This window comes from Lagopus muta, chromosome 2, assembly GCF_023343835.1.
Source record: "Lagopus muta isolate bLagMut1 chromosome 2, bLagMut1 primary, whole genome shotgun sequence".
Taxonomy (NCBI): Eukaryota; Metazoa; Chordata; class Aves; order Galliformes; family Phasianidae; genus Lagopus; species Lagopus muta.
The window spans coordinates 28,358,616-28,380,303 of record NC_064434.1 but is presented as its reverse complement, the minus strand read 5'-3'; the positions used below and the strand labels follow the sequence as shown (position 1 = coordinate 28,380,303).

Below are 21,688 nucleotides of genomic sequence, written 5' to 3'. Positions count from 1 at the left end.
TTAAATACTGTGAGCACAGAAGCATGCAATGGGTAAAAAAAAACCCAAAAAAACAACAAAAAAAAAACCCAAAAAACCAACATAACAAGGCAGTGACATTTTGTTAACTTACTGTTTAATTCAGTGCTTTATCTAAAAATTACTGTATTTTGCAGCAGAGTACCGTACTATGACAAAAATCTGCTTATGATTTCTGCTGCACTAAGATTCCTTTTGGTTTCTGTCCTAAAAAAACGTGAGCCTGTTTTAGAGACTAGAATAATGTTTTAGAGGCTAGAATAATCTCACTGAAGTTATCACTTCCTTAGCTAGGTTCTGCATCCCTTTATACAGCTCTTCAGATTGGCAAATCTTGGAAGTTCTTGTAAGTATTTTCAATTAAAAAAAAAAAAAAAAAACCTCTTAAGCAGAAAAGCAGGAAAATACTTTCTTATTACCAAGCCCCAGAATGGATATCATCATTTCGTGTGATTGCACAGATGATACTTAGTTGAAACACAGTAACTTTTAATTGCTTTTTCCCCACCAACGCTATCCTTTTCACAGAATCACAGGGTTGGAAGGGACCTCAAGGATCACCAATCTCCAACCCCACTGCCACATGCAGGGCCACCAACCTCCACATCTAATACCAGACCAGGCCTAACCTTTTACTTCAGTATTTCTCCTGAGCCTGGAGAAGGGGAGGCTCAGGAGGAGCTCATCTGTGTCCATAAATTCCTGAAGGAAGTCTAACAGTGGACAGAGTCAGACTGTGCCCAGTGCAGGCCAGGATGCAATGAGGACAAACTGGAAGCACAGGCGGTTCCCTCTGAACAAACAGCAGGTGGAATTCTATGTTGATGGAGTACTGGCACGGGTTGCCTAGAGAGGCTGTGGAGTCTCCCAGCTTTGAGACAGTGAAAACTATCTGGAGTGACTCTTGAACCAGCAGGCTGAGCGAGATGACCTCTAGAGGTCCCTTTCAACCTCAACCATTCTGCGATTCTGCCAAGTGAAACAGCGCATAGAAATTGTTAGCTACAACATTCACTCATCAGATATTTTCAGTAAGGCTGAAGGACTTCCATACTTTCAGGTACACTGACAATGTTTTAACTTTTCAGTGGAAGGGGCTGAAGCAGTCTTCTATGGAAGACTGTGGGCAATACAGTTGCATCACCAAATACTGAGTAATTTTTAAGGCGCTCATCTATCTTGACTGGTATAACATCAAATGCATGGAAATCACTGTTTAGAATTGGTTTATAGCCCACTCTTGAAGCTCTGAGAGACAATTTTAGTAACAATTCTTATGATTGCTTCAGAAGTAACAGCATCTACTGCAGAAATATTATGTGATGTTCGTATTCCATATGTTAAAGAAAACTGGGAAAAAACAAGGTTTTCTGCAGCAGAGGCTACAGTTATGAGCATCCCTAGAGGCATGCCAGTGTGTATGGGATGGCATGGAAAGGCACATACTTAACAGGAGCTGAGTAACAGGGGACTAAGAGTAGCTTTTTTTTCCTCCACTGTCTAAATAGAATTTCCCTATATTATTCTTCTAAGAAGAATATGTGTGTTATGTGAGACTAATAGAAATTCTGCTCCTTCATAAAATATCTGAATAGAAAGCAGACTAATTGCCAGAACCTTAGATAATCACAAGAGCCATAGAGTCTGCATTTTATTAAAGTAAGACAAACAAACTTGAGTAATTAAAATTGATAAAGCTGCTGTCATGGAAACAATTCCGTCTATAAGTTTTTGCTCTGGTTCTAATTCCTATTTACTATCTAGTGATATCTCACTGAATCCTAATTTTATACCCCACTGAAGCTCTACAGTACAATAAAACATACTGTGACAACATAACACTAAAACCTTATCCATAAGAAGTACTTAGATAATAAGATATATTATAGTATTTAAAGAGAAGACATTTAAAAGTAGGAACTTCTCCTAACTTTACCTCTAACAAATGAAATGAACACGTCAGAGAGTATCTTCTACAGACAGTAAGAAATATCTCTTTCCTAGTTACGTGAAATGGAGATACAGAAATGATTATATGAATTTTAATTTCCTCACACCTTTACTGGATGTTAATTGGCTTGAATTCAGCAGATGGAGCATTAAATGCTGGCAATGTGCACATACCTGTACACTGCAACTTGTTCAACGTTAACATTTTGAGCTAAATCCAAACAGAATTCTTGCCCTAACTGCTGTAAAAAGCAATCAACTGTGGATAAAATCAGGCCATCTGTAATATATTACACTCTTCAAGCAAGTACATAAGCCTGCTTAAATAGTTTTATGTAATGTAATTTTTCTAAAGACCCACACTGAGTTTATGTTTTCATTATGAGTGCACTCACCAGTCCGCCCCTAATCCATAGAGATACTAGGTATTACATAGTCAAAACCACTTACTGATCTTGTTAATTTCCCAACATTTCATGGTTAAGATAATTTTTAAAATTTGAGTGTAAGGCAAAGATTTGACTTTTATTTCATTCAAATTCTGACTACATTCTTTCAGAATTAAAATAGCATACTTCTAGAAAACCAATTTCTCTATTTTCATATGATGAGGAAGTTTACCATTGCGTCATGAAAGACTAACTTATAATTCAACAATGCTGCACTGCTGTTTTCTTTCCTGTTCTTGTTTCTTTACTCATTGTGTGAGATAATAAAAGTGATCCGAGATTTAATTTGAAAAACAGGATTCGTAAGAATACTAGTTTAGACCAGCCAAAAATAAAAATTTTATTTGTCCCTACTAGGTCTCAAATAAAAAAAAAAAAACAATCCATGCTCAGTATTACCTTTTATTGAACTCTCACAAATCATTGCTCTAGATATAACACCATTCTGGTTTAATCTGATTTATGTGAAACACTTCTTAAATCAGTTAAAACCAAATAAATCAGCAAGTAACAATCTTAATTACTCTATTTTCACATCAAGGTGTAGGGTTGATTTTATAGATTTGTTTCTCCCTCACATGTTCATCTAAAGCAAATCTCCTAGAAAATAAGAATGCATCTTTGACAAGGACAAGAGAATTGAATCACAGAATACTCAGAGCAGGAAGGGACCTCTGAAAACCATCTAGTCCAACTGCCCTGCAATAAGAGGGAACATCCACAGCTAGATCAGGTTGCCCAAAGCCTGATCCAGCCTCACCCTGAAAGCCTCCAGGGACAGGGCATCAACGACATCTCTCCAGGCAACCTGTTGCAGTGCCTCACCATCCACACCATAAAAGACATTTTCATTATATCCAACCTAAACCTACTATCTTTAACCTTGAAACTATTTCCCCTTGTTGCATCACAACAGACCCTGCTAAAGAGTCTGTCCCCTTCTTTCCTGTAGCTCTCCCTTTTAGACACAAAAACGTTCCTGTGAGGTCATCATGGAGCGTTCTCCTCTCCAGGCTGAACAGGCCCAGCTCTCTCAGCCTGTCGTTGTGGAAGAGCCATTCCATTCCATGGATCATTTTCCTGCTCCTTCTCTGAACACATTCCAACATTTCCATGTCTCTCCTGTATTGAAGACTCAACATCTGGTTGCAGTTCTCCAGGTGAGGTCTCACCACCACAGAGCAGAGCTGCAGGTTCACCTGCTGGCCACGCTTCATTTGATGCAGTCCAGGATAGAGCAGGTTTTCTGGGCAACAAGGGCACACTGCTGGCTCACGTCCAGCTTCCCATCCATCAGTACTCCCAGGTGTTTCTTGACAGGGCTGTGCTCAAGCCTTTCATCCCCCAGCTTGTACTAGTAGTGGATGTTGCCATGACCAAGGTGCAAGGCCTTGCACTTGGATTTGTTGAATCTCATGAGTTTCACCGATCTTTTTTCCCCCATTTTGCTCATCCAGCCATTAGGCTTGGGTTGGTTAGATGCTAAGATGGGATACAGATGGGACAGCTTACTGAAATGACCATATGATGTCCTGTTTTTGAATTTCACCCCATCAGCACAGGTAATAACTACCTAATATTCCCCGTCTCTGTCATGCTACACTTGGCCAACCAGATACAAGGAGCAATTTTAGTCATGTAAATCACCTGCTTCTGGAACTCATCCTACAAGTCACAGTGAATTCTCAAGTTCTGTTCTCTCACTGAAGCTCAGCATACATAAAAGCCTTAAATCCCTGAATCACAGCATTACAGTTTTGCAGCAGGCTCATCCAGAAGTCCACTCCTACTCCCTGGAATGGGTAGCCATGCTTTCTTCCAGAGTTTTACAAAGCAAGTCTGCAATGCCTGAAGCATAAACTGCATGCTGTAGAGAGTCCAGTGTCCCAGTCAGGCATTTCATCAGATTTTGTTCAGCCAGCTATTTCTGAAGATAACCGCTGAATGAATAATTCATTGTCTCATCAGAGAAAAGAGAAATAATGGAAGCATTGCCAAGTCAATCCTCTTCCTTCCTCTGCACAAAGATTACGGAACAGCGCCAATGATGTTGTCTACAAGGGATACAGTTATCTCATGGGCAAGACAAGAAGGAAGGTCAAGGCCACCATGACTGACAGTCACACATCTACTAAATTCACATGCATAAGAGGATTTTATGAAGTTTGTTGCTGATTTTATCCATGCCACCAGCTTGTGCTTCCCTGACTCTCAGCACAGGGCCCACACACGCTTGGTTACAAGATGTAGAAGACAAGTAGAGGAATGGGACATGGCAAGCCAGATATACAGATAACGCGAGACCCTCCATATTAGTTAAATGAAAAACAAAAACAAAAACAAACCAATCCCTTAATATTCAGATGTAGCAGCAATTCCATAAATTCCAGTTATACCCATTCTGTCCTTTTTAATCATTACTGTAACAACACAGGAAATTAATCCAAGCTCGTGAAGTGATTTAAGAACATTACCCATATGCTGCAGTTCTTTCAGAACATTTTCAAGTATGACCACGCACTCCAGTGTCTACGGGCCAGTCTGAGCTCTGCATTTATGAGACGCTTGTTTGTACCTTCCCATCTACCAGATAACCCACCTCTGACAGAGGCAGCTGGTGACATTTTGCCCAGGAAATGACAATGATGAAACTTGTTTGTTAAGGGTAGATTCAGAAGTGTCAGCATGCAGAGAACATACTGAGGTTATTTTTCATTATAAATGAGTGACTCTGGGACAAAAGAATAATGCTAGCTAACTCAAGTGCAAATTTTCTGCTTCTCTAACGTTATGCCAATTATCTATTTATGTACAAACTATGGGCGTAACAGTTCTAGAAGGCAAAGGATATCCAACAGAAATGCAAAACAAAATACTTAAAAAAACAATCAGAACTTCTGCTAATTCACTACCATAAGATGTTTGTGCAAATATATATATAATAAAAGAAATTTCAGCAACAGCACTTAAGATTAACATTAGGGTTGGATTCGATCTCTTAAGGTCCCTTTGAACCCATGCAATTCTGTGATTCTGTTTACCTTATTCTTTTTGCATTAGCTGTGAATTAGCAGAGGTAGCAGCATACCAGGTTCAAGACATAAGCCACACGACTAGTAGCTCTCAAGTAAAAAGTTTCAAGTAGGAGCATTTGTAAATTACTATCATGAATATCTCTCCTACTCTGAAGCAATCAATCACTGTCAAACATCTGTTCCATCAGCTGTCCAATCCAACTATCTGCTCCTATTTTCATACTGAAACATTATACAGAAAAAATGCCTCTCTGAACATTTTCCTCAATTTCATACTTCAATGAAAAATTCACATGAATCTATAATTTAGTCTGTTTCATACACATCAGATCTACTCAAGCATTTATTCCTTTACCCTACCGTAGCTCCAAGAAGCTTTATGAAAGCTAGAAGATCCATCAAATAATGTAGTGAAAATCATTCCTAACCTACTTAAAAGCAATTTCCAGTTTACTCACTAGAGCTTACAGATGCTTCTGCGCTTACTGAAGTCCTTCTCTGCTCTTTATTAGGTAGGGACTTCATGCGTTGTGCATAAAGTAATTGGATTCCTTCCCTCTTCATTACCTGCTTGCAATGTAACTTTTGAGGGCAGCATAAACAGTGGAGAACTCCCATATGAGAAATTAATGTTAGTCATTTGCTATAAGATTGCAGTAGGTCTATAGATATGATTTTTCCTGACAGCTTAAATACTTTTACTACACAAGTTAGTTTAGCCAGTATCTATTTAAAGCATTATTCACAGGTGTTACAGAATTTTTAAAGAACATTTTACAGCTCTAGGACCTGACAGGTAAATAAATTAAAACTAATTATTCCATAGTATTAAATTTGATTCAAGTTAAAGAAAATGTGTTGTTCTGCTTACCTTCCTGTAAGATATTAATGCTTTTCTCAAGCTTTTAACTAAATGTAAAGAAATTCAGTAATCAGACTGATTCTTTAAAACTCAGGATACTTTCAGCAAACGATGAACTTCCACTCCACCTAAATTGCAAGAAGAGCCAAAAAATAGCATACTGCATCGAACCACAAGATACCCAACAGCGATATCACTACGAGGCTGTACCGATTACAGTATCTCAGCATGCAAAATCTGATGCATTTCTAATCAAGACAAAAAACACTGCACGTCAACAAAAAAAAAAGCTGCAACTCTTACTGAAACCAGAATTGCCTCAAACAAACAGCTCACTTCAGGGGGAAAATTTAAATCTGTTATTTAAGAACTTACTGCAATTACTCAAATTAATCACTCTCTGACACTGAACTGCTCACACTGATGTATATAAATTAAATTAGGCCATTTATACCAAACAAATCAACAATACAGGATTTTATTTTTTTTAAATACGTATCTGAGATACTGCCTCAAATAGGAATCTGAGCACTGCCTCATGAGACTGAATGAATACAAGTCTATGGGGCTGGATGGCGTGCATCCCAAGGTTCTGAAGGAGCTGGCTGAGGTGGTTGCCGAGCCGCTCTCCATCATATTTGAAATGCCGTGGCTGTCAGATGAGGTCCCAGATGACTGGAGGAAGGGCCATGTCACTCCTATTTACAAGAAAGGGAGCAAGGAGGACCCCGGGAACTACAGGCTGGTGAGTCTCACGTCTGTACCTGGGAAGATCATGGAACAGATCTTCCTGGATGACATGCTTGATCACATGAGGAATGAGTGTGTGATCTCAGAAAGCCAGCACAGCTTCACCAGGGGAAGGTCACGCTTAATCAATCTGGTGGCCTTCTATGACAGAGTGATGGCGTCAGTGGACAAGGGAAAGGCAATTGATCTCATTTACCTGGACTTGAGCAAGGCCTCTGACATGGTCCCCCACTACATCCTTATCTCCAAATTGGAGGAATGTGGATTTGATGGGTGGACCACTCCATGGATAAGACACTGGTTGAAAGGCCACAGACAGAGAGTGGTCATCAAGGCTCTATGCCCAGGTGGAGGCCGGTCACAAGTGGCGTCCCCCAGGGGTCTGTCTTGGGACCAGTGCTCTTCAGCATCTTTATCAATGACATCGAAGATGGAATCGAGCGCATCCTCAGAAAGTTTGCTGATGACACCAAGCTGAGTGGTGAGGTTGACATGGCGGAAGGAAGGGATGCCATCCAGAGGGACCTCAACAGGCTTGAAAGGTGGGCTCAGGTGAACCTAATGAAGTTCAGCAATGCAAAGTGCAGAGTTTTGCACTTGGGCTGGAGGAATCCCAGGCATCCATACAGACTAGAAGGAGAGGTCCTTGAGAGCAGCTCTGTGGAGAAGGACCTGGGGGTCTTGATAGATGAAAAACTTAAGGTGGGCCAGCAGTGTGCCCTTGTGGCTCAGAAGGCAAATGGTATCCTGGGCTTCATCAGAAGAGGGGTGGTGTATAACCAAGATGTTATAATCACAATACAATTGTGTATAATCAGTAGATATCAAGATGTTATAATTGCAATATAATCAAAAGAGTAAGGCAAAGCAAACAAGGATCACAAAAGAGAATAAGTAGAAGAGCTTACCCTTGGGTTGAGCTCACTAGAAAATACCAAAAGAGGAGGATCTCCAGAAGAGATCCTTCCCCTCTGGTAGCCAGCTCTTAAATAGGTCCAGGAGGAGTGGAGCCAGGCTCCACCCCTTCCGGCAGCACAGGTGAATTACCTTCACCTGTGCTCCTCTGGCTGACTCATGGCTCACCTCAGGTGATTAATCAGAGGTTCAGGCCGTGACTCAGCAGTTCCCATACAGGTGGCCAGCAGGGTCAGGGAGGTGATTGTCTCTCTCTACTCTGCCCTTGTGAGGCCCCATCTGGAGTACTGCATCCAAGTGTGGAGCCCCCAGTACAAAAAAAAACAGGGAGCTGTTGGAAATGGTCCAGAGGAGAGCCACAAAAATGATCAGGGGACTGGAGCACCTCCCCTACAAAGACAGTCTGAGGGAGCTGGGCTTGTTCAGCCTGGAGAAAAGAATGCAATCATTGCAGTCTTTCTGTACCTAAAGGGAGCCTACAAACAGGAGGGGAATCAACTCTTGGAAAGGGTTGATAACTGCAGGACAAGGGGAAATGGTTTGAAGTTGAGGGAGGGAAGATTTAGGTTGGATGTCAGTGGGAAATTATTCACAGAGAGAGTGGTGAGGTGGTGGAACGGGCTGCCCAGAGAGGTTGTGGACACCCTGTCCCTGGAGGTGTTCAAGGCCAGGTTGGATGGGGCCCTGGGCAGCCTGGTCTAGTATTAAATGGGGAGGTTGGTGGCCCTGCATGTGGCAGGGGGTGTTGAAGATTCATGATCCTTGAGGTCCCTTCCACCCCGGCCATTCTGTGATTCTGTGATCTGTACACAAAGGCCATCTAGTTCAAACGTTTCTAAAGGATAACATTTTTTTTAAGTTATTCTCAGTTTAAACTTTCACTCTAAATACCAAAGTATTTGGATTTCATTAAATGTTCACGGTTAAGGCAAAGCATTTGCCCTGATTTTTGCCTGGATAATTTTCTCCACAGTAGCTGGAATGGTGCTGTGCTTTGGATTTTTGATGAAAATAATGTTAGTAACACCTATTTTCAGTTGTTGCAGAGCAGTGCTCACACTAAGTCAGGTATTTTTCAGGTTCTCCTGCTGTCCTGCCATTAAGGAGCTGGGTGACAACAAAGAGCTGGGAGGGGACAGAACCAGGACAGCTGACCCAAAAGAATCAAAGGGATATCACACACCGTATATAAATACACAACAGTGTCTGAAATAAGGGGATGAGTTCTTTATCCTAAGAGTTTGGCGCCTGCAGTCTTTTGGTGCTTTCCTTCATGTTCACTAGGTAACAGTCACAATAAGAAGCAGGAACCTGGAGCTAGAGATGGACTGCTGAGAAGGACAGGCCTACAGCCTGCATGCAGAGGTGACAAAATTTGCTACAGATTCTGGAGGTAAGGATTTGAGTTGAGCTTGCTGCAGCTGAGAATCCTTAAAATGACTGCATCTGAATCTAAAAGCAAGGACCCACTTACAAGGACATAAAAGGCACAGGGGAAAAGCTGTGTATCAACCTTTTTTTTTTTTTTTTTTTTTTTTTATCTTATCTGGTCATGAAAATTGATCAGATAAAACCAAAGTATTCTACTTCTAATCCAATAAAGCCTGTTTTTAAAATCTTAGAGAAGTCATTTTAGAGGAGAAAATCTAGACATTTCCATCTTAAAGCTGTGGCTCATGCAGCATCCCATAACGACGCAGCTCAATTTGCAAGCTGCAAAATGCAATACACGTGGTTTGTATTTCTGCAAAGTTATCTTACACCTCTTCAGTTTTAGAATCACAAAAGCTGAGTTCATAAAACAAGAATAAGTATTTCTCCTAGGCTTACACTGAGCTAATTAGCCTGGACAACATTAAAGTAATACAACTACATTTGCTCCAGTTCCTTAACTCATTTACAACCATGTGGCACCACCATTTGTTTTGAAAACGCACCCTGGAAAGGATAACAACAAGACCCTACACCCACAGGTAGTCACCAGCTCAGAGCATGGATCTTTCCAGATGCTGGTATCCTACTCACAGGCAAATTCAGCTCAAAATGTTACACACATGTGAACATATGGCGCATGCCTCCAAAAACTGGTCACAGATGTACTGCCTTTGCAATAAGTGGCTTCTAGATGCTCCTCTCTCCACCTGCTGACCCACAGGCTCCTCTGACCTGATTCCTTCCTGTGACTGGCACAGACCTCTCACCCTACTCATCTGGTACTTTGTGATGTACCTACCCTGTAAATTGAGGATTTAAATGTAATAAGACAAAATCTACATGTCCTGTTGAGCAAAAGTTACTCACATTAATACACAGTATAAAATGCACTATTTGCCTAGCAGACAAGTCTGCAGTAACTTATTTTGACACAAACTACAACATCCTCAAGCTGAGATATGCACTTGCTGAACAATGAGATGCAGAGATTTATTTTGTAACAGTACACTGACAGCCAGCTTGAAGACTAACTGCAGAATGGTTCCATTTTCTAGCTGCAGATGCCAACTTTATAAAGGCAAAATTTCAGGTAAGACAGACAAATTTATCCAGCTGTAATCCTCTTGTTATCAGAGATGGAAGGCAACTGATTGCAGACTGGTTAACAGTGCTGACTGACATAAAAGGAATTTAGCATTAAATAGACATTTTATATTTGAACAGCTAGTTAATGAGTCACTTAACTTTGTAACCTGAATCTTGCAAAATTTCCTGAAGTGAGAAACTTGTCCATTTCCTTCAAATTGCATTAAAAACTCCTGCCTCTGCCTTATCCTGCTTATATCACTACCAAAGTTAGAGCAGTATCTCCCAAAAGCCTTTCAATGAATTGTGAAAAAATAATCAATAGGATTGATGTCAGAGCAGTAAGGATTTTTACGCGCTGTTCCACTGCAATGAGCAACTACCAAACACAATGATCAACATTCTAAATACTCTAATTCTTCTAATAAAAAGACACAGAATCAACATCTATGTCAGTTAAACTGTAAGACACTGAAAATGTCATGACAGCTTGAACTTGAAAGCTATTAAATATTCTCTCCCTTTTTTTTTTTTTTAAAAAAAAAGAAATTACTCAGAGCTTAAACTGATGTCAGAGATTTGACAATTGCCTGTAGCATCTGAAATTATTTTTCATGAAAAATGGAGTTACCATCTTTACTCTTAAGTACCATTTGCACATCTGACAGTTCTTGCTTCTATCCAGCTGCTACGTCTTGATGCTCACACACTGAAGTGGGGTGCCTCTCCTGAGGGGTTTAAGCACGTTCTAACGTAACCACAGTAAAATGAAAGAATACACAAAGACCCCTGATTGCTTTGCTCCTAATCCAATAAATCTATTGTTACACTTCCCTTTGTTTTCATATTATTCAAAATGTGGTAAGATTATTATTTTGAGCAACATTATTTAAATTTCTTGCTTCTGTTTTCAACTTCATATCTGTATCTTTCCTCGTATTCAACTCTGTATGTCGGTACCACTTCTGTAAAGATATCATACCATTTTGTTCTTGCACATTTCATTGACTGTGCACAATCTAACCAGCGCTGTAATTTTTATAAAGCCTTTTATATGAGATTGCATATATGCACTTTCAATCATATATGCTCCTATTTTTTCAAAGGCCTCAAAATGCTCCTGGTCTCTGATTAAAGCTGATTTAGTTCAAAAGAATTTAAATGCACGTGCTTTTCATTTTATTATATATGTACCTACATATTGTTGTAGGAGTCAACTTCTATAAACAGGCTAAACGCAGAACTAACGTACCTCAGCACAGGTATTAACGTTTTAAAATGAAGCACAGAAATGAAAGCTGTAACATAACTTACTCTGGCAACTCTGCAGTTGCCTACTCAATTTTCTTTAATTCATGTGGGAAACAGCTGATTCGTATCAGATGTAAGCAGGAGAAATCTGAAAATACCATTCGTTAGTAGGTATTACCAACACAAAACCCAGGTCTGATTTAGTATTTGACTCTGTACAGAGGAAAAAGATAACTGAGGTTCATGTAAATCTAAGCACACCAAAAGACACCTGGTTGTTAAAGACAGTTTAGCAAGTAAAACAAAGACAAATTTAACCAAAGAAACCCAAACCTAAGCTTGTTTTCATAGGTTTAAGATTCCATTTATTTAGAATTAATAAAAAACAAACTTGAATATAATATTCTGCCATAGAGCAGAGTTGATAGAATCAAGCAGATACAGAGAATGCAGACTGGACTGGGGAAAAACATGTGATACCGTTCTTACAGTCTCACTCTTTTTCTGAAACTTAAAAGGCAAATATCCTTTTTCCTCCCATCTGACAAATAAGGTTTTCTATTACTTCTACCTGCAATATTTATTTCCTAATATCTTTGTCTACAGCTCTAATAGGTAATAAGACCCATGGCAGATTACTTTCATGAGATTAGAAGTTTCAAAGCAAGCCCTAAACACAAGGAATCCTTTGTTACCCACACAAAGAATGAATTACACAGCTTTGGGAAGGAAAATCTCACTTCTTATGCTAATCTGTAGAAGGGCATAGGACAAAACCTCAAAAATAATCTGGTCTCTTCCAAAACATGGAAAAGATAGTATTAGAAACAGAAAACCAGGCTGCACAGGTCCGTAAAAAGCAAATTAAAAGAACAAGACTGAAATACACCCTTGGTGGAGGTAGGAGGCAGGGAAACAGGCTGTCCTATATTTTAATCACATAGTCCTGAATGCTGAACTTTAACTCAGATCTACTTCCCATTAATTTATGCAAACAAGGACTAAGTATATAAAGAAGACTATGTACGCAATCACAGTGAAAAAGTTATTTTTCAGTTCCTCTGGTAAATACTCAATTATATATTAACATCAAATTTTTATAACATTTTATGTAAGATTATAAGAAAAAACATTAAAAATGAAATCATTCAGGAAAGCAAAATTATGCTTACAGTTTTAAAAGAACATGCTCATGAACTCATGCGATTTAGCAGGCCTCATCAATCATAAGACAATTAAATTTAGAATTACATTACAGATATTCTAAACGTTGAAATTATAACTCAGGTCTGTATTTGCCGAGTCGACTTATTCTTACAGTTTAAAAGTAAAACACTTAAGTAAACCACTTCCAAACTGGTGCTTAAGCGTACACCAAAATTTTAGCTACTTTTCTTTCTTCCAGCCAATAGAAACTAATGCTCCTTTTGCCTCACTTGCCCAAACAGGTTGATCTTTTGTGGCAGCTCTTAAGTTCTTTACAGAGAGTGGTGAGGTGCTGGAACAGGCTGCCCAGAGAGGTTGTGGATGCCCTGTCCCTGGAGGTGTTCAAGGCCAGGTTGGATGGGGCCCTGAGCAGCCTGGTTTAGTATTAAATGGGGAGGTTGGTGGCCCTGCATGTGGCAGGGGGGTTGGAGATTCATCATCCTTGAGGTCCCTTCCATCCCTGGCCATTCTGCGATTCTCTTTAGGGGCAGAGGGGACAACACAAAGAAACCACAGCAATTTCTTCATCTTTGGTAAATGAATGTTAGACACTGTTTTGTCTACAGGAAAGGGAAAAGCTGCTAATATAAAGTCCCCACTTCTACTTGAGGGGTTTGCTCGTACTTTCTGAAAGGGCAAATAAACTTATGTCAGTACCTCCATAACACTGGCCATCTGGTGCAGGTTGCTAACAACTGGACAGTCAGCACATCACTGTTATCACTGAGTTTAAGCAGGCAATTTAGTCCACAGTTTGAGGAAGAAAAACAGCCTTTGATATACTGCCACTGGAAGATAACCTCTAACTGACCCACTCCTGTCACCTAAATCAACTTTATACATAAACAAGAGCCAGTTTCAAATTCAAGATGCAATATAATAAAACAAATTCAACTTACAGTGTCAAAGAGTACTTCAGTTAATCAAGTTAACTGCTGCACTCCTTTAAAAACATTCATCATCCTGATATGTTCAGGAGAAAAATCTTAACTTTGAATGTCAAAATTAGTTTGCAAAAGCACAGATAGTTTGTGAAGACAAAAAACAGCCTGCTCTTTACATCCCGACCATTTAACTTTACTGTCCAAATACAACAAAATCTGTCTTGGCAGGGCCCATTTTGAAAAAGAAAAGGAGATATAGTTTCATGGTAATTACAACGCTCAGTATGCAATATTTTACGGTGGAACTATCAGAATGAACCATGAAAGTCTTCAACTGATGCAAAGTCCCTAAAGTAAACACCATAAAAAGCTATACAGTGCTGAATGAAAACAATTCCAAAGCATTAAGTGCCTAGAATTTATCTGAACTTTCTAATTTTACAATAAGAAATACGTGTTAAGTTTACTGAGGATGGTTTTCTAAATCACTTCTGGCTTAATTCTGGATTGCTAGCATATCAGATTTCCTGTATTTAACAACTAAAGCAATATATAAAATTGAATCCTGCCTCACCTGAACATTTTAGGCACATGAATTTTCTTCCCCCTACTTCTGCAAGTGATGCAGAAGCAATTGCTCACCACCTCTCGACTAATGTCTACCAAGTCCCCTGAGCAGTAGAGGGCAGCAAGATTCACTCCCAGCCTGTTCAAAACTCCCTTCATATAACATTGGATAGCATGGAATACTCCTTTGGGCACTCTAAGTCAGCCACCCTCATTCTGTTCCCTCCCAGCTCCTTGGGGCCCTCACTGAGAATGGTCTTAGCTCTATACAATACTGCTTAGCAGGCAACTATAAACACTGGTGTGCTATCAACATTGTTTTTCTCCTAGAACCAAACCACAGCATCATACAAGACACTCAGAAGAAAACAATTCCATCCCAGCAGAAACTAAGACATACAGTTTAATGATCAGACTGCATCCCATCCTTTCCTTTGGTGGAAAACTGGTATAAGACTGACAGGGTGCACACTGCATGGAGCAACTTACCTGAGTGCTCCTTTGTGCAAGGAGCAGACACTACACAAAAGGAATGAACAGCTTAAGTTTGAATTCCAGAAACTACTGTAAGGCTTTGCTAGCTCCCTTACGCACTAGTAGAATATGTAGGCTACGTGTTCTTTTGAAAGTTGCCAAATGACTGTAAATTGAGCACATTCAATTTCCTGAGGAGTAAGAGGTCTTTCTCAGTAGAAATACTAGAAATAAATAGGAGTTCAGTGTTTCACTTTGCCCTTGAATGAAGAACCAGTTCAATCAGCCTTAGCAGAAAAGGGAAACACAGAAAATCATGTCTGATTTGGGAAAGTTCACCAACCTCAACTATGCAAAGGACTAATAAGAAAGAAAAACTACTCAGCAGCTGATGAAAGGGTGGGCAGGGTGATGAATCTTTTAATATGGTTGTTGAAATTTTATCCATTTTTTCTTGCCAAGTATTTAATAATTTTCACATGTAATCATCAATGAAATAGACAGGAGGCAGCAGACTATAGACTTCCTCTCCCCTCACTCCCAAACTGGTTAGAAGCATCTGATTTTAGGGTTGTTTTTTAGCAAATTTAAAATCTTAGTTGTAATTGCGTGTACAAAACATCTGAAAATTGCCTACATTGGATGACAGCCTCTCTTGCATTATTACTCCTGCTGTTGGCCCTTAAGAAGCATTATGAAGCATGTGAGTGGCCCCACTTGTTTATTTTTGCAATTTAACACATTTTGTATTCCTGGAATTGTATTTCAGTTAGTTGCAAACTACCTGGGCTTTGGCTCCAATTTTCTGGAGCCAGTTCTCATGTTGTAAAAAACCTATCTAATAATTGTTGCAGCAGTTTTCATGCAATCTTTTCTCAAAGTAACTCTAAAGATAAGGTTCACAGAATCACAGAATCACACAACTGTAGGGGTTGGAAGGGACCTCCAGAGATCATTGAGTACAACCCCCCTGCCAAAGCAAGTTCCCTACACCAGGTCACACAGGTAGGCATCCAGGCAGGTTATCTTAAGGTTATATTAAGCTTGAAAAAAAACAACCAAGAAGATCTATAATTGCGGAAATGGCACAAGGAAGTACCCTGGGTTTCTCAGAGACAAGGGCTTTCTCTTAATGAGTGCTGTTGGTGCACTGGAGATGCTATAGTTTGGTCACTGCCAACTCCAGAAAATGTTAATAAGAGACTTCAAACTGAAAACTGATGAGTGTCTGAAGACCTTCCAAGGAAGACCTTGAAAATATGAGTTACTGAATACTGAGAGTAACGTGGCATGTAATTCTACTTTAGAATCACAGAATCACAAGTTTGGAAAGGACCTACAAGATCATCTAGTCCAACCATCCTCCCACTACCATTACTACCACAAGCAAGCTTTTATCCTTATGGTATTGTTTTACTTATTCTGAGCAGGATCAAGGAGACAGTGAAGGAAGGAAAAAGAGAATGCAAGAATATGTGCAGAATCCAGATGTCACTAGGTCAGTTGCTCCTAGGATAAGCTGGCAGATTCCTGAAGAGAATTCCTTTGGTAGCTTAAGTCCCTGTATGCTTACTAGGCAGTTAATTATTGCATTCTTCAAGAGAATTTGCTTTTTCCACACAAAATGAGAGATTCTACTTACCCATTCCTTACAAATGTTAGTTCAAGAGCTTTATTCCTCATGCTCCAGTTCTTTGTCCATTCTGATACAGAACAATTACTTTCCTTTAACATTTACCTAAAACTGGGATCTGAATTTACGAAATGAGGGTGCTGGTAAAGCTGCACCCATCTCAGACTAATAATATGATCTATCAATAGTTATAAGGTTACAAGAACTTCAAGTCACTTGTAATCTCCTATTTTAACTTATGTAAGAGTCTTCTGTGCTTAAGAGGCTCTAGCTCTCAATTACTAGCTTAAAATATGAAAATATTTAATTGAAAATTAAGATAATTTATCATTGGAAGTTGTCATCTTCAAGTAAAAAAATGCTGGAAGTGTAAACAGATTCACGTTCACCCACATTTCATCTTTCATTTTCCCAAAGGGCACTAAGAATTCTATTTTAACTGTTCACATAAGAGTTTCTCATTAAATGCAGTTTTTCAAACCTTTATGCAGATGACCTAAAAGAGGCAACAAATCCCCACAATCTGTAGTTCTGATATCCAAGGAATTATTTGGCTGGTTAATTTGCTATAACTTAAAGTACAACTCTGAATCCTAACAGATTACCATACCAGCCCTGTTATAAATATTCTGCCCACAGTAGAAAGTCTAAAACGAAATACAAAATTCTGTTTTTCTGACATGATATGTTAATATATAATTATGTGCTCACTGAGCATTTAGTATTCCAATTATTATACTGTTTTTCTGGAAAAACTGAAGCACACTGAATGCTCCACAGTCTGAACTGGTAGTTGGTTATATTATGGCAACTCTTACATGTCATCTTGTAATTGCACAAACTACTAGTGAATCAATGAAATCTTCAATACATATTTTCTTATCTAAAGGTTACAAGAAATTTGCTGTATATATGTAGCAACAGTTTTATCAGCTGAGATCCATATCAACTACTGTACAGTATTTCAGGATCAAATTAGCGCTTACATGGCTAGAAAGCTAACTCCCTGTCTTATCTGACCACTTTTAGCCCATTACCAACATGAAAAACAAAACAGACCACTGGAACATGCTTTACAAAGCACCAGAAGCTATAATTAATAACAGTGAAGTTTCAGTGCTATTCCATAAGATTCCATGAGCTCTTAAACAGAAGAAAAAAAAGCAAGCATTACAACTGCCAGTGGCTTAGCAATATCACTATTTTATTTTTACTGAGTACCGCAGGATCTGATGTTGAACACCACACTGTTGGCTACTCCCAATAAAATATTAATCACTGTAGCTGACCGTCAATCCGTAGCAGATCTTGTTATAATACAAATCGCCCAGTAATTCGTAATTGTAATCACAGAAAGCAGAACAACCCTGAAAACCTGACACCAAGTAAGTATCCTTACTTCTCACTGTTCTGTAGATTTCGCCTGGACCTTGTGGAAACTCTATTCTGCATCTATTGCTGTCTCCAATGAGAACTTTCCTGAAAACTGATTCCCATGGGAACCGCCTCAAGGACATGGTGATTCTTACTAAAAAGCCCACCGGCATTTAATCCATTAAAATGTACATTTCTGTCATTTTTACTTACAAAAGCATGCTAGCCAACAAAGACTTACATGATAGCCACCTGACACACCAACATAATGTTGGAATAATGCACTTTACTAAACACACGTTATAAGCTTTGAAAATGCAAAATAAACAGGGCAGAACAGTCAGTTTGCTAAAGGTTGAAGATCGGCCAGCCACCAGTAAAGGGCTCTTAGCCAAACGTAGGCACAGATTTCATTCTTTGAAGTAGAGACTAGAATATAAGTATTGAATGTGAACATTTTGCTGTTGGGTTTTCTAAGATACTGTTCTTTCTTTTGTTTCAAAAGCTAACAAGCTCAGAATAAGATATAAAATACAAGGCACTGGGAACGTAAGACTCATACGTGACTTTGCTAAAGCTCTCTGTAGTTTTATATAGCTTCACTTTAAACCTTTTGCTAGTTTAATGCCTGCTTTTCTTTTTCATCTTCATTGATTCTTCTGTAGGATGGACAAAACATTGACTGAATTACCTTAATAAAAAAATTCCTTTAAAACTGACAATCGCGTGGTTACATATTTTCAATAAATTTTCAAGTCTGGAATGTCTGCACTGGTGATATATTATGTTTGCAAGAAGGTGCAGTGATTTCAGGTATGAAGAAACCTTAAAGTCTGTTTCCTTCTTCAGGATGGTCAATACTGGGATAAATAATCTGCTTCTTGTTGTGGTGTTGGAAATATGGTATTGTGGTCAAGAGTCCAGCATTCCCCTACCGATTCAACATGCAATATTTAAAACACCCTACAGACAGTCTTTACCAGGATGTTAAATCCATCATTATTAGTTAAACTAAGAAGAACATCACTGTATGTAATATTTTCAAGCAGAATTGCAGCATAAAAATCCATATGCATAACTAAAACCTTTTCATTCTCTATCCCACCAGAACTTCTCCAGTGGAAACACAAGAATTCAATACAGGTCTCACTTGGATTCTAGAAAGTGACTGATTTTAAAGTTTATAGGTAGTGTCTAAAAGTAGTGTACTTTCAACAATCCTTGAAAACCTTGAAAAGCCCCAGCTTAAATAATATATTAAATAAAAAAGATGACACACAGACGAGTCTCATTTGAGCAATCAGTGCTGATGTATTAATAATGAAATAAAATATGCTGCATGTTCAAACATGCTCCAGCTGTTACAACACTGTGATCTAGTGCAGATGTGTTTATGGAATTATGCATTTTGTACTACAAGCACTTAAATTGAAAACGCTTTCTTGCTCAATCATTTAACTGGCATTACATTTCAAATGTAAGTCTAATCAGAGGCATTTGGTGTGGGCTTTATATCAAGCATTAGGGTAGATCCTCAGCTGTAATGGCACAATGCAGTCCCTTCTCCTCACTCAGTGAAGTTCTCCTAGCCACATGACAAGGCCAAGTCACCCCTGCAATAAAAACTCCTTTCTCCTCCCAGCCAACGCTAGACTTCTGAGCTTTACAAACTACAGCAACATTTTTAGCCTGTATGACTATATTATATTGTTTTGATCACAACACTTAATTTGGCTGGATGTAAAAGAACTGTGCCCTTGCAGAGCTCCAATAATCAAGAATATTAATATTTATCTTACCACTAACAAACGTCCTTTGACATCCTACCATACGTATAAGGATATCTTTTTTCCACTAGGTTATTGAAGCAGTCCAAATTGTCATCACAGTGTGTTGCCTCTGTAATTCTAAAACTGCTTTCCAATTCCACACACACAGAAAAAACTTGTACTGGGGAGGGTTATTGTTCCCCATTCACATATGCATATATTTTTGTATCTCTTTATTATGCAAAATAAAGAAAACTGAAATTTGAAAACTGAACTAGAAATACATCTGCAATCATAGGGCATGAATATTCAATATTTTTCATAATTGTAACAGAACATTATTGAGGAATTAAACGACAGATGGGGACACCAATGTGTTTTGTGGACTACGATGCAGATAAGAACATACTTGATATAAGAACATAATTGGAGTCATGTTGGCAAGAAGACACCTGTCTCAGAACAAACTACTGCATTTAAAACTTAAATTATCCATTCCATTTCTCTTTAATATTAACTTTACAAGCAGTGTAGATCAGTATACACGAAATTTTAAATGTTCTTACGTTGCTAAAGCTGCTTGTTGTACTGTAATATAACTGCTTAAAGAAGCAGCTTAAGCTGGTTTGCCTGTCACATTTCATGACACATTCCAGTTGAATATTTTCAGGTTATCCAGATAGGAGATATTAATTCAACTCTATAGATTAAACATTTATTTTTAAAATGGACTCATTTAAGAAAGATATCACTAAATAATCATATGGCGCTCAATAAAGCTGAAAATTTTCCATGTAAGAATGGTAATGGTACCTCTTAAAAACCTTAATCATTTAAGATTGTATTTTAACAAATCCAAACTCATCTTCCTGCAACCTCATACAGAAATAACAACACACATAATAAATAAGCCATTTGTATGGATTGTCTGGATTGTGTATGTGTGTTTTATTTTCCCCGCAGCTACAAATTTCATTTTTTTAATGAAAACTACACTATGACCAACACTACAGTTTTAAATAACTGAGAAAAAGAAGATATTCTTACCTTTTCAACTGCTACTTGTTTTGATGCTTTTTCTGTTTCTCTCTCTCTCTTTTTCTCTTCTTTCTTTTTTTCTTTTTCCTTCTGAGGAAAAGAAATAAAAGCATTAGCTAATACTCAATAACAATGCATTTGCAAACATACTGAATGTCCAGTCATATAGAAGAAAGATCTTCAGTTAGTCCCTTTGAATTCAGAGCTTATGCTCCTACCCACACTGCTTCCAGAAGTGATCTGTTTTGCTCAAATAGTGCTACTAAAAATATTAATTTTCATTTTACAAGTTTAAGAAAATATTATTTTGCTTCTCACCTGCATTTCCACTTACAAGCAGAAAGAAAAACATACCATTGTTGTTTTTTTCCTAAGAAAAGACCTGAAGAGAAAAAGTATCTACAACTGGACACAGAATACAGCTGAGGTGAGGACACACACAAAAACTGAAGTTTATTTTGTTCGTATCATATGATCTAACTGCTCTACCCCACCTTCTGAAGTCTTCTCACGATCCATGAGAACTCTGGTTTTGACACTTGCTCTTAATATTCACTAGCATCTCTCTAACAACACTGAAATCCCACAAAGAACAGAAAGAAACAAGTGTGTCATCTTTGACTAGTATCAAAGATTACCACAAAAGGACTGTTTTCCTTGTAGCATCCATTGCTTTCTAAGTCAAAACAGAAACCGTCTTGAATTTCTGCGTCAGGGATCACTTCTTGTCTTCCAGTACAATAATAAGTGGCTATCAAAGACAGCATAGAACAAGGTTCAAAATAAAAGGAGACTATTTTCTACACATGCTGTAACTAAGCTGTGGAATTCCTTGCCACAGGTCATTCAGTTGCTAGGAGCTAACATGGTTTGAGGGGAAATCAGAAAATTTCCAAAAACTACCATAGTTTAGGTTTTGCTGGATTCAGCAACACTTGACATCATAAGACCTGAGTTATAGAGGGAAGCTCTGAAACTTTCAGTTTCACCTTT

General features: G+C 38.6%; 1 protein-coding gene across 4 annotated transcripts in view; it reads right to left on the bottom strand.

The window, feature by feature from the left end:
- Positions 1-21,688, bottom strand: part of SMAP1 (small ArfGAP 1) — a 96,611-nt gene that overhangs the window by 26,960 nt on the left and 47,963 nt on the right. For 3 of the 4 annotated variants that reach the window (XR_007375533.1, XM_048938252.1, XM_048938253.1), the window contains one exon: positions 20,705-20,785. Coding sequence is in view for 3 of the 4 variants with exons in the window: in XM_048938252.1 (XP_048794209.1) it covers positions 20,705-20,785 (81 nt within the window). In the remaining variant the exon portion in view is untranslated. The remainder of the gene's footprint in view (positions 1-20,704; positions 20,786-21,688) is intronic. The other variant, XM_048938254.1, reaches the window with a different exon arrangement.